The following is an 11,286-nucleotide window of genomic DNA, read 5'->3' on the forward strand; positions in this document are numbered from 1 at the left end:
TTCTGATAAAGACTGAATCAGAAAATGGAGAAAAATGAAGTTTGGTATTTGGTGCGTGAACTAGAAGGAAAAGGAACAGGATGACTGTCAACTTTCACTTCCCAGAAACATAATGGATGGGTTCTGGCAATATGCTTTTCTGCAGACGAAAAATAATGGTCTTGATACATGTACTGCAGTGCTTTATCCACTGATGATATGTTCAGATGCTGTCTGTGGTCTAACCTGTGATTTCAAACCTTACATCAGCATTTAGTAGCATGTATCACTAACACTTTACAATGAATTCAAAGTGAAAACAAACATTATGTCGCCTACATGGCACAAGATTAGTTAGATATTATTTATTTGCAGACAAATGTAGTAATGTAGCAAAAGTTCAGAGACAGACAGATATATAGACAGACAGACAGACCATTTAAAAATATAATTTACAATTAGCCTATATAGTTTGACAAGTTGACCAGTAGGCATGTTGCCACTTTAAATATTTTATTTTAGACTATTTAATGACTTTTCAATCAAATTTGAACAATAAATCACCATGAAATTCACAAAACCGCGTAAATCTAAACTGTAACCGGGCAATGTAATATCAAACCATGTCAAACAGATAATGTAATCAAGTTTATAAAAGTATAACATTTACATGTGGCAACTTATTCTCCTGACACCTAGCAACGACCTCATTTCTGAAAATATATTATTAAAATATATTTCCACATATTTTAACATTAAATGTTCTATTTTATATGAAGGGCGTAAACGTAGAATATGACCTCCAGTACACGAGATGGCGCTGAGCTCTTGTAGTTTTCCAGACTACATCCGATATACAAATAGAAGAAAAATACACACATGCCATGCGGGAAGCACGGGAGTGCTACTGAAGTTATAATATAAGGATTTTGAAATAGTGTAATGAATAAACATGATATAGCAGAAATACTCGACAGTTCGTGTGACACAAGTGCGCGCTGTCTTCAGTGAGGCTTCAAAACAAGTGTGGTTTGCATTTGACCTCCGCTTGCGAGGGTATTCTGAAAAATATGTGTTGAATTTAATTTCAACAAAAACTTTTTATCATGAATTTCAGCGTGACGCTCAAGTGTTGTAGTAGAGTTCGTTTGTTTCGGAATAAGGCGGCTGTCTACCATTGCAGAAGACTGTCAGATGTCCCCGTCTCCTCTGATGACAGTCAGCCCAGCGCTGAGGAGGAGAAGCCCAGGAGAGCACGCAGAGCTCCGGGGAAAGCGTCCGTCCTTCTGTTCCCTGGCCAGGGCAGTCAGTTTGTCGGTATGGGGAAAGGACTCTTGAAGTATGGCAATGTCAAAGAGATGTTTGCTGTAGCTGAGAAGGTGCTTGGCTATGACCTGCTGTCTCTGTGCCTAAATGGACCCGAGAAAGATCTAATGAAGACTGTTCATTGCCAGCCAGCTGTGTTTGTCTGCTCACTGGCTGCTGTGGAAAGACTGAACCATGAAAATCCTGCTGTAAGTTAGCCACAAGATCAGTCGACAGCTAATCTATTAGGATTTGCAGTGTCATGCATATATTATTAATATTGCCCTGGTCAATATTAATGTCAAACTCATTGACCCCATCTATAGGCTGTTGAGAGCTGTGTGAGTGCAGCAGGTTTCAGTGTTGGTGAATTTGCTGCTTTGGTCTTCTCTGGTGCAATGAACTTTGCTGAAGGTAAAGCTTATTAAACATACAAAATGAACTAATTTAATTGCATTTTTACAAGTGTGAAACATCCAGATCACATTTATCCCCAAAATCAAAAGAAATGATATATTTCCATAAAGTATTTTTTTAATTTTAGTTTTTTATTGTATATTTTATCAAATGTATTTTGCATGAAGTAAAAAAAAATAAATTAAAAAAAACTATTTATTTGTATTATGACAATTAAGCACATTTTTCCCCTACATTCTCATAATTAGATATTTTAGCTTTATTGTTAACTAGACTCTAAAACAGACTATTACAAAGTCGTTTTTGTTAATTAAAGTAAAGCTGACATAAAATGTAAATATTAGATTATAAACTTATGCTTAAAAGCTTGAATGAAAATGTTGCCTTGGCAACTAACTGAAATAAAATAAGTTGGAATACTAAAATTACTAAAACTAAGACACATATTCATTAAATTAACGTTAAGGATAATTAAAAGAGAATCAAAATGACAAAACCACATAACAAAATGGCTAAAACCTTATATATACACACACACATATGTATATTATTGTCATTATTTTAATTATTATTCATTATTCACAAACATAATTTTCATTACAAACAACTATTATTATTATTCATTATTATAGCTTATAAATCAGCATAAATTAAAGGCAGTATCATAAGTACCATCATGATGTATGAGTACATCATCATGCATATCATTGTTTTTATCATCATAGTAATAAGATTGTTTTTCTTTTGCAATACAGTAAGAAGAGTTGTAATAAAAATAATACCTAAAAGTAGTTGTCTTTTTTTGTATGCAAAATATTGTTTTTCATATTTCATATTGAAGATTCACCCACATTTATTTATTATAATGGTACTGTTTTCTGCTCACAGCTTTGTTTGCAGTAAAGGTGAGGGCAGAGGCAATGCAGAAGGCCTCTGACCTTGTATCAAGTGGCATGTTGTCTGTGATTGGTCGACCTCAAGCCAACTACAAATACGCCTGCGTCCAAGCTAGGGAGCACTGTTTGTCTCTCGGTATCCAAGAGCCTGTGTGTGCCATTGCCAACTACCTTTTTCCAGATGGCAGAGTAATAGCTGGCCACAAAGAGGTAAGATCCATCATTTGGAATCGATGCAAAGAGCTTTGTTCATGAGAAATATTATAAGTATATTGTTTTAGCTATTGAACTTTGCCAATTCAATTACAAAAAGGCCAGAAATGTGTTTTTAAAAAAAAGTGTGTTTTGATTTTATGTTTTGAAGTCCTGACTGTTAAGCTCTGCTGTGCTTTTAACAATCACTCTCTCGCACAGGCTTTGGATTTCCTTCAAAACCATTCCAGAGAGCTGAACTTCACGAGAACGCGACTACTGCCAGTTAGCGGAGCCTTTCACACCACACTGATGGAGTCAGCCGTCGAGCCTCTGAGAGACATCCTCAGAAAGATAGAGGTACGGCGGCCAGAGATCTCTGTGCACTCCAATGTGGACGGCAAGCGTTACATGCATGACAAGCACGTACGCAATCAGCTGGCCAAACAGCTGGTGTCTCCGGTGAAATGGGAGCAGACGTTGCATGAGATTTATGAAAGAGCCCAGGGGCAGGAGTTTCCTCACACCTATGAGGTGGGACCTGGTAGACAGTTGGGCTCAACGCTACAGAAGTGCAACATGAAAGCCTTTAAGAACTATACGCATGTAGATGTTGTATTGCCATAGGACTGATGTGCAGTAAAACATGTTACATTTGGTTTTCTTCTTTCAGATAAATGCAAAAAAGCCAAACACATTGTTTTCTTTTTAAAAATTTTATTGCGCTTGTTGGTTTGGAAAGTCCAGCTTCCTTTAGTAGTGCAGAAATGCTTTTAGAGGAAGAGGTAACAATTCATTGGCCCAATTATCCAGCAACAGACCCAAAGCACACACCAAAAAAAAATCTTTAGCTTGCAAAATCCTGCACATATTAACTTATATATGTGAACCAGCACTTCATTCAAATCAGTTATAAAAGAGAATTTAAAGTAAGCAGTTTTAAAAAAATAATAATAATAATCAGCCTTGGTTAACATTTGAGCCAAAGACCAGCTCTTGACCCCCTCAATGTCACATTCAGCCTTCGTATTCGTTCCAAGTTATAAGTAAGATAGACACAGTGACCAGAAGTAAAGCAGACGCAAATATGTATGTGGTCCTGCGAGACCAGTCAGAAACGTGCAAGTTGGATACCTGAGAAAAGATCACAAAAAATATAACTAAATTAGTTTATGCCACAGTTTCATTTAAATACCAGGGTTACCACTGTCAAACCTGACCTGAAAATATCAAGTATGTTTTATTGTACATTTTTAAGCCTAAAGAAATGCATTGACATGAACAAAATCCTAAATTTAAATTATTTAAATTTACTGTAGTAAATTATTATTTTTTTTTATAGTTATTCATAGCTCTACAGTATGTATGTGGCTAGAAATTGTGCTGTTGTGCAATTATTCTTTAAAAATCCCTAAAAACTTACAGAAAAATGATAGAAATACATTCACAGTATTACTGTTTTGTGTATTTTTGGTTAAATAAATGAACATTTTACCCAAGATTCATATATATTTACAGACACAAAATAAATATTGTCCATACCAAGGCTGCCCACTTCTTGGCCTCCTGACAGCCATTTTGAAGCTGTGGAACCGGCCAGGATGTCCTCAACATTGGCATAATTTTGGACCCCCAGACATTGTTGAAGATCCTGCTTAAGACAGTTTCATTAATTCTTCAATTCATCAGTTTCATCAATTCTTTCATATTTTTCAGTATCTTCATTTGAAACGTCTGAAATGCTCTCTCTGGACTCACCCAGAGAACGCTCTCCTGGTTAGGACATAAGGATAAATCCCAAAATTCAGGGGCTGCCATTGGAGGGGCAGTTGTTCACGCCATTTGTAGTCCAATTCGTCCCCTATCAGAGCCAGCTGTCGTCCAATACGCTGGGAAACTCTGCTATTCAGACCAAAAACGACTTGTGTGTAAAATACTGTATTGTATTTTACAATATAACATTTCTGAACAAATAATTACCTCATATCGATGTTACAGCGAGTGTTGTGGTCTACCTCACCAGGTCCAGCCTGGAGGGATGTGGCGTTTTTCCGCTGTTTCGTTTCTTCCACCATTGTGTTCTGAAAGGTGTGCGATCATGTTTATGAAACTAATTCAGCCGTCTCTTGCATCACATATAACCATGCATTTGCCTAAACTCCGTGTTCTATTTCCTTTATCTGCTGCGGTTCTTTATTTTGTTTGTGTGGAGGAAGAGGACTTTGTTATTGCGTCCTGCCCTTTGTGGTCTCACGTGACCTGGTCCTGTAGCTATTGCTTTCAACGAACTACTATCACTCTGTAAACACACAGGCCATGTGACCTGAGGACACTGGGTGTGCCTTTGTCTGTTGCTGGCATAGAACATGACATCATTGCCCATACAATCAAGTTTCGAAAAACACCTGCAGCCATAAACACAACTTCCTGCAATGCCAGAGGACTCTGGTCTCTGTGCTAATAAAAAATGGAAGGACGCAGACATGCACAGTTCACAAAGCACCATAAAGCTGACTCGGCCCTCGCCTTTGGCCTTACTTTCGCTATTTGGTATTATGAAAGCGCATGTGATTTAAAATACATTTTGATTATTTATAGTATAAATAATCAACACATTTATCATTTATGAGGAGAAAAACAAACGTGTTTTCATTCTCCTTCATGTGACTGTTGAAAACATCAGGTTTGATGCAAATGCTCATTCAAATCAGCCAAACTGCTCAAAGCCGAACAAACTGCATCTTTTTTTTTGAACAGGTACATTGTTTATCGACATAAAAGCTAAAACGGAGTGTGAATAATGTTTTTTTGTGTAATAATACAGACTATTATGTCAAAATAAACTGTGACGCAGAATTTTTTGAAGACCTCGGCCATCATTCTGAGACGAGGAAAACATCAAAAATAATTTGAAAAAATCTTAATTTCTGACTTTTACATTTGTAAAAGCTTTCTTTACCACTTAATATGTAAACAAAACTTTAAAAATTAAAAACTTTAAAAATTAAATATAAGTCAATCTTTAGATAGCTACAAAGTACTAATTTGTATCCTCAGGCATGCTGTTGAATATTTTAAAGATATATTTTTAATATATCAATATTTGTATGTTTTTAATGGTAAGTTTCACCATGCACTCATTTACTGTCAGCAGTCAACATGTTCCCATTCGGCTTGATAACAAAGGACAGGTGCATAATAGAAAACAAAAGCAAGATCATACCTTGTTTGTAGATTAAAATGGACGCCGCCCTGAAACATTTCAAGATATTATGTTAACATAAGGAAGATTTGTTGTTAGTATTATTTGTAATTTTCTCAGACTTACAGCAGCGTCCTTTAATCTTGGTCTCTTCCTGTGATGTGTCTCAGTACAGTGATCACCTGCAGCCACGCCTGTAGCTTTACACTCAGGAAGCAGCTATGGGTGTCACTGTCATTTCTGGCCAATAGAGGACACTAAAGGGTCTGATATCACTACATTCATTCATTAAACACAGATCTGAACCATTTAGATGTTTTTATTCAGTCTGTTGGACCAAAAAGCAGACATAGAGGATCTGGACCTTTCTTACATTTCAAAACCCCAATGGTTTCCATCTCCTTTCTATATGTGGTAAGTATTGAGTTGTGTGCTCAGTAATGACCAGTGTTGTACTTCTTATGATTTATTTATTCATCTGCAGGCCAGTTAACTTTTTCATCTAAATTGCAATTTCCCTTCTTGTCCTTTTACTTTTACTTTTACTTTGAGCCCCAGCCACTTTGCTGGCAGTGGACCTTAGTGTTCACAACGCCACCTGGCTGTTTTGCTGATAAATACAATTAATTCATATGTTCTTGTTCTCTCTCTCTCTCTATAAAGTGTTTGTAAATATATTTACTGTACGGGTGTGTGTATAATGGCAGGCTGTTACGTGTAAATGTACATTTAAAGAAATCAATAAATGGTCTTCACACATATAGGCCTACTCATTTTTTTATGTTACCATTATTTTCCACATTTTAGAATAATAGTATTTTATTATCTACAAAAATATATGAACTACATAAAAATATTACCTCAATGAGGTGCATCCTGCGATGATTTTTAACCCGTATTGAAGGAGTTAAGTTCACGTGTATGCTTCACACTTGACTGGTTTTCCTTCATTGTCTGCTCCAGTGCATCTATTAAAAACGTATTCACAATTTTACATTGCTTTCTGAAGACATTCAGAGTACACGATTAATTTATATATATTTTCAATTATGAACCTAAAATTTATTTATGTATTTCGTGATCTTAACGACATTTGTTATGGAAATAATTTGAGGCTTTTGTTTTGAAATGTACAAACCGGAAGTGCATTTGAGCAGTGGCTTCACACCGTTATGGACCATAGTGGTAAGGAGGGAAATTTATAGTGTTCGTTGGCAGGTTTATTTTACCCAAAACATGTTTCTTGTAACCACAACGTATCTGCGCCGGGTTTTTACACATGTTTGCATGTAGATAATCGAGCTGCGTTATGAGTATGCCTAGCTAAAGACCTTTTCCTACATCACTATCGGTTATGGCCTCTGTGTCAATGTGGCGTTAATCTTCCTGAGTCCATTAGATCCAGTTTATTCAATCTCTAAAGAAAGTCTTCAGCATGTTGTAAATAAAAACACAAATGTGTTAAAGCGTGCATTCCTCGGGGATATTAAATATAACATAGTTATGTGTGCGCGCGCTGTATTTTGTCTGTTGCCATGCTACTTTACTGCTTACATGAGATCGTTCACATTAGTATCAGTATCAACCTCACATCAAACTCAAGTCTTATTTAAGCACAAATCTTTTATCATTTATGTAAATATAATGCCCACGAATCAATACAGGCTGCAAGGAGATATATATATTTTTATATAGCTCTACTCAGATATTTCAGTTTGTTAATCAAAACGCTCACTAATTCTGCATTGATATCCAATGAAGGTCCAAATAAACTATTAACTTGTCCTTTTTTCCATGCAGACAATGATATGCAGGGTACAGACGGGCCGTTAGGTGGTCCTGATGTCAGGAGGAGGATCCCAATCAAACTTCTTCCCAAACAGGCCAGGAATAAACCTGCCCCTCGACCCCAAAGACCAGCGGGACGGTTACCGTCCAAAGCCCATTCTGCAGAAGAAGGTATTGTGTCTATATTTTTCATTTCAAATGAGTTCATATATTGCATTTTTCACAAGCATATGATTAGATATTGTGATGCACTGCAAATGGGGCTTGTTTTCTGATCTGTGTTTCTGCTAGAAGGGTTTAACTTCAAGCAGGAGGACCGATTTGATTGTGGCGTGAAAGCTGGAGACGCTTTTGCGAGCCAGCGTCGGTTCCCACAGCAGCTGTACTGGGACTACAAGGTAAAGGCTGCATTGTATAGGAGTAATTTGCCCACCTCTCAGATGCTTGTGTTTAAAGTGTTGTGAACACTGTTTGTCTCTCTCTTTTATTTATTCTAGCTAAATTTGATCGGTGAAAAGGATGAGACACCTGTTCATTTCTGTGACAAATGTGGACTGCCGATTAAGACATACGGCCGTATGGTGAGAATAGTTGACGTGTATAATGAATGCATACAATCTGCAAGTCACAGCTTATTGGTGACATGACTTAATACTGCCATGACTTAATTTATTCATTTCTTTGCAGATCCCATGTAAGCATGTTTTCTGCTACGAGTGTGCATTACATCATGAAAGGAAGGGTGATAAGATGTGTCCAGGGTAAGAAAAATGAGCCGTTTTTGCCTCTAAAATTCAAACTTTACTAACTTTCTACACTAGAATAGAGAATGCTTCATGTAGATATATGACTAGGTGATACACACTAGTATTGTAAAGTTTGGGGTTGAGATGTTCTTTAATGAGATTAATGCTTTTATTCAGCAAGGATGCAATTTAATTGATCAAAAGTGACACTAAAGACATTTAAAATTTACCCCAATTTCAAATAAGTGCTGCACTTTTGAGCTTTCTATTGATCAAAGAATTCTGCAGCGCAACTATTTTCAAAACTGATAAGAAGAAATGTTGTTGAGCACTAAATCAACTTTTTAGAAGACTGAATACTGCAGTAATGGTTTCTGAAAATTCAGCTTTGCCAACACAGAAATAAATGACATATGAAAATATATTAAAATAGAAAGTAATTATTTAAAATGTAATAATATTTCACAATATGACTGTTTTTACTGTATTTTTGATCAGATAAGATACTTATTTCAACTAAAACCAAATGGTAGTGTAGCTAAAACAAATTCCATCTCTTTTCTTTAAAGCTTTTAAAAAAATTTTGTATATATATATACAGGGATAGAATGATTAATACTAGTTGAATAATTTTCTACAATAAGGTTTTTAACCCAAGCAAATTCAAAATGTTTTATGCAAGTATTAAAGTGCAAAATAAAGTTGAAATCTAGTTAAAATAATAATGCAATGTCTTCCACAATGAAAATTATATTTAAATGATAGTAATCGTCACTTACATGCACCAATATAACAATGCATATTAATCCAAAGTAATATTTGCCTACATATATTTTGTACTTAAAACTGAAATACCATAAAATACCAATTTGTCATCCTGCAATAAAATGCTGAATCATTGTTATGAATTGATTATGCTGTAAATATATAATACATATCGTCCAGTCCTAGTTTGCACTAATATGCAGAGTGTTTTACTGATGTTGCTTCTGCATATGTCCTCTCTGTTCCCAGCCTAAACATGTACAGCTGTACAGACCCGGTGCAGCGGATTGAACAGTGTCAGCGTGGCTCTCTCTACATGTGTAGTATCGTACAGGGTTGCAAACGCACCTATCTGTCCCAGAGAGACCTGCAGGCTCACATCAACCACCGGCACATGCGGTCCGGCAAGAGCTCCAGCAGCCGCTCTGATTCTCTCCACCTTCCTCCCGCCTCGGAGGTGTCCGACCGCTTCCGTGTGCCCCCACCTCACCTGCCCAAGCCCCATGTGCTTATCCCTCCTCCTCTGGCTCATCCAGGCCATGACCCCTACAGCCAGCCTCCCTCTGCCTCCCACGATGACCTCCGACCTCCGCAAGGCCAACCGCCCGGAGACATGGGACCATCCCGCTCTCTCGCTCAGGAGACCTTCCGAATCTCGACCGTCACCACGCGGAAGCACAGCAACCTCATCACAGTTCCCATCCAGGACGATTCTGCGAGCTCCGGACCATCCCGAGACCCCCTCCCCCAGCCCGGCAATGCTCCGCCCCCTCACCATCACCCCGGAGACTATCCAGGTCAGCCCGTTGTGACCCATCCGCATCACATGATGGCGCCGCCTCAGCAGCACTACGGCCCCCCGCCGCCCCCTCCCCCCATCAGTCATCCCATGCCGCACCCGGGACAGGGCTCAAACACGCCTCACATGGTTTTCAATCAGGCCCCTCCGCCGCTGTCATCTGTTCCCCCTCCCATCACCCCACCTCCCGGACATCTCATTGGTCAGATGCCCCCATTTATGAACCATCCTCCTCCAGGGCCGCCCCCTCAGCATGGAGGTCCCCCTGTCAGTGCCCCGCCTCCCCACCATTACAACCCCCAGTTTCCCGAGGACAAGAGCACACTCAGCCCACCGTTTAACCAGCCCGGGGGCTTGAGTCCTGGAATGTGGCCGGCGCCCAGGGGTCCTCCTCCTCGAATGCAGGGTCCCCCTCCACAGGGACAGATGCCGGGGCCACATCACCCCGATCAGGGCCGCTACAGACCGTATTACCAGTAATAACGTGCTTTTTTGTTGTTGTTGCTAAATAAAGTGATTTGGTATGTAAACCTGGCAGGGATTCGAATGGATATTTTATAGTCTGAAACTATAAACTGTATAGTAAAGATCAGTACTGAATGGTGTTTTAAATCTTGTTGTCGTCAGATATTCAAACATTTTCTTTTTAATAATTCAGCCCATACATGCTGCATTTTAGGGGCTTTTGTTGATTGAATGTGTTGTTTCTTGAATGTAATCAAAATTAAATGTACAAATTAAATATGTTTTTATTGCATTTTTTATCTAGTATCTTATATAGTGTCTTAAATTTTACTTTTCATATTAATATCAAGTTTCAGTCTTTTTTTTAAGACTTTATTTTTGAGGGGTTCTGAAAGTTTGGATGAAAACTAATGTTTTAAATAATGTTATACACATACAAACAAACATATAACATCGTGAGTATCTGTCATGTATTTCTATCATTGGTAATTATTTCTAAAATGTATTCCTTTTCCAGACTTAATTGGCTGTGTTTGCAATTTTTGTAAAACCTTGTCTTCATGATAATACTCTACATATTCGCCATTTAAATATACCATTATTTTTATATATATATAAAATAAAAGACAGGTAATATGTAGTTCTTTTAGTTTTATTCTATTAAATTTGTTTTACAGATAAATTCATTATAAAATCACCAGTAGTTACATGTTTGGATTTTGTTGTTTCAAA

At 37.6% G+C, this 11,286-nt stretch overlaps 3 protein-coding genes across 10 annotated transcripts; 2 read left to right on the forward strand and 1 right to left on the reverse strand.

The window, feature by feature from the left end:
• Nucleotides 1–70: 70 nt before the first annotated feature.
• On the forward strand, nt 71–3,425 carry mcat (malonyl CoA:ACP acyltransferase (mitochondrial)). The gene is made up of 4 exons (XM_058774343.1): nt 71–1,493; nt 1,611–1,698; nt 2,590–2,807; nt 3,012–3,425. The coding sequence occupies exons 1-4, from the start codon at nt 1,086–1,088 to the stop codon at nt 3,414–3,416; spliced, it is 1,119 nt and encodes a 372-aa protein (XP_058630326.1). The 5' UTR covers nt 71–1,085; the 3' UTR covers nt 3,417–3,425.
• On the forward strand, nt 3,014–10,835 carry cbll1 (Cbl proto-oncogene-like 1, E3 ubiquitin protein ligase). Of its 5 annotated transcripts, none has more exons than XM_058774341.1 (6): nt 3,014–3,149; nt 7,792–7,950; nt 8,071–8,177; nt 8,277–8,360; nt 8,467–8,540; nt 9,540–10,835. In XM_058774341.1, the coding sequence occupies exons 2-6, from the start codon at nt 7,800–7,802 to the stop codon at nt 10,567–10,569; spliced, it is 1,446 nt and encodes a 481-aa protein (XP_058630324.1). In that variant the 5' UTR covers nt 3,014–3,149; nt 7,792–7,799; the 3' UTR covers nt 10,570–10,835. The 5 variants fall into 5 exon arrangements, with proteins under 5 accessions (XP_058630324.1, XP_058630320.1, XP_058630321.1 ...); XM_058774337.1 differs by lacking the exon at nt 3,014–3,149 and adding an exon at nt 7,095–7,176; XM_058774338.1 differs by lacking the exon at nt 3,014–3,149 and adding an exon at nt 7,095–7,176 and having other exon boundaries at nt 8,074–8,177.
• bik (BCL2 interacting killer) lies at nt 3,784–6,768 on the reverse strand. 4 transcript variants are annotated; one of them, XM_058774346.1, is made up of 6 exons: nt 6,118–6,768; nt 6,013–6,041; nt 4,770–4,870; nt 4,548–4,688; nt 4,332–4,440; nt 3,784–3,923 (listed from the first exon to the last, which is right to left on the reverse strand). In XM_058774346.1, the coding sequence occupies exons 3-6, from the start codon at nt 4,862–4,864 to the stop codon at nt 3,807–3,809; spliced, it is 462 nt and encodes a 153-aa protein (XP_058630329.1). In that variant the 5' UTR covers nt 4,865–4,870; nt 6,013–6,041; nt 6,118–6,768; the 3' UTR covers nt 3,784–3,806. The 4 variants fall into 4 exon arrangements, with proteins under 4 accessions (XP_058630329.1, XP_058630327.1, XP_058630330.1 ...); XM_058774344.1 differs by having other exon boundaries at nt 4,548–4,691; nt 6,118–6,765; XM_058774347.1 differs by having other exon boundaries at nt 4,770–6,768.
• Nucleotides 10,836–11,286: the final 451 nt, after the last annotated feature.

This window comes from Onychostoma macrolepis, chromosome 04, assembly GCF_012432095.1.
Source record: "Onychostoma macrolepis isolate SWU-2019 chromosome 04, ASM1243209v1, whole genome shotgun sequence".
NCBI lineage: Eukaryota > Metazoa > Chordata > Actinopteri > Cypriniformes > Cyprinidae > Onychostoma > Onychostoma macrolepis.

Excerpts from the sequence above, each read along its gene's own strand:
- mcat (XM_058774343.1), top strand. The coding sequence starts at position 1,086 with ATGAATTTCAGCGTGACGCTCAAGTGTTGTAGTAGAGTTCGTTTGTTT. Across the intron at positions 1,699-2,589 it reads TGCAATGAACTTTGCTGAAG|CTTTGTTTGCAGTAAAGGTG; the intron begins GTAAAGCTTATT and ends TTCTGCTCACAG. Across the intron at positions 2,808-3,011 it reads TAATAGCTGGCCACAAAGAG|GCTTTGGATTTCCTTCAAAA; the intron begins GTAAGATCCATC and ends TCTCTCGCACAG.
- bik (XM_058774344.1), bottom strand. The coding sequence starts at position 4,864 with ATGGTGGAAGAAACGAAACAGCGGAAAAACGCCACATCCCTCCAGGCT. Across the intron at positions 4,692-4,769 it reads CGCTGTAACATCGATATGAG|CAGAGTTTCCCAGCGTATTG; the intron begins GTAATTATTTGT and ends TGGTCTGAATAG. Across the intron at positions 3,924-4,331 it reads CCAAGAAGTGGGCAGCCTTG|GTATCCAACTTGCACGTTTC; the intron begins GTATGGACAATA and ends ATCTTTTCTCAG.
- cbll1 (XM_058774337.1), top strand. Across the intron at positions 8,361-8,466 it reads TTAAGACATACGGCCGTATG|ATCCCATGTAAGCATGTTTT; the intron begins GTGAGAATAGTT and ends ATTTCTTTGCAG. Across the intron at positions 8,541-9,539 it reads GGTGATAAGATGTGTCCAGG|CCTAAACATGTACAGCTGTA; the intron begins GTAAGAAAAATG and ends CTCTGTTCCCAG.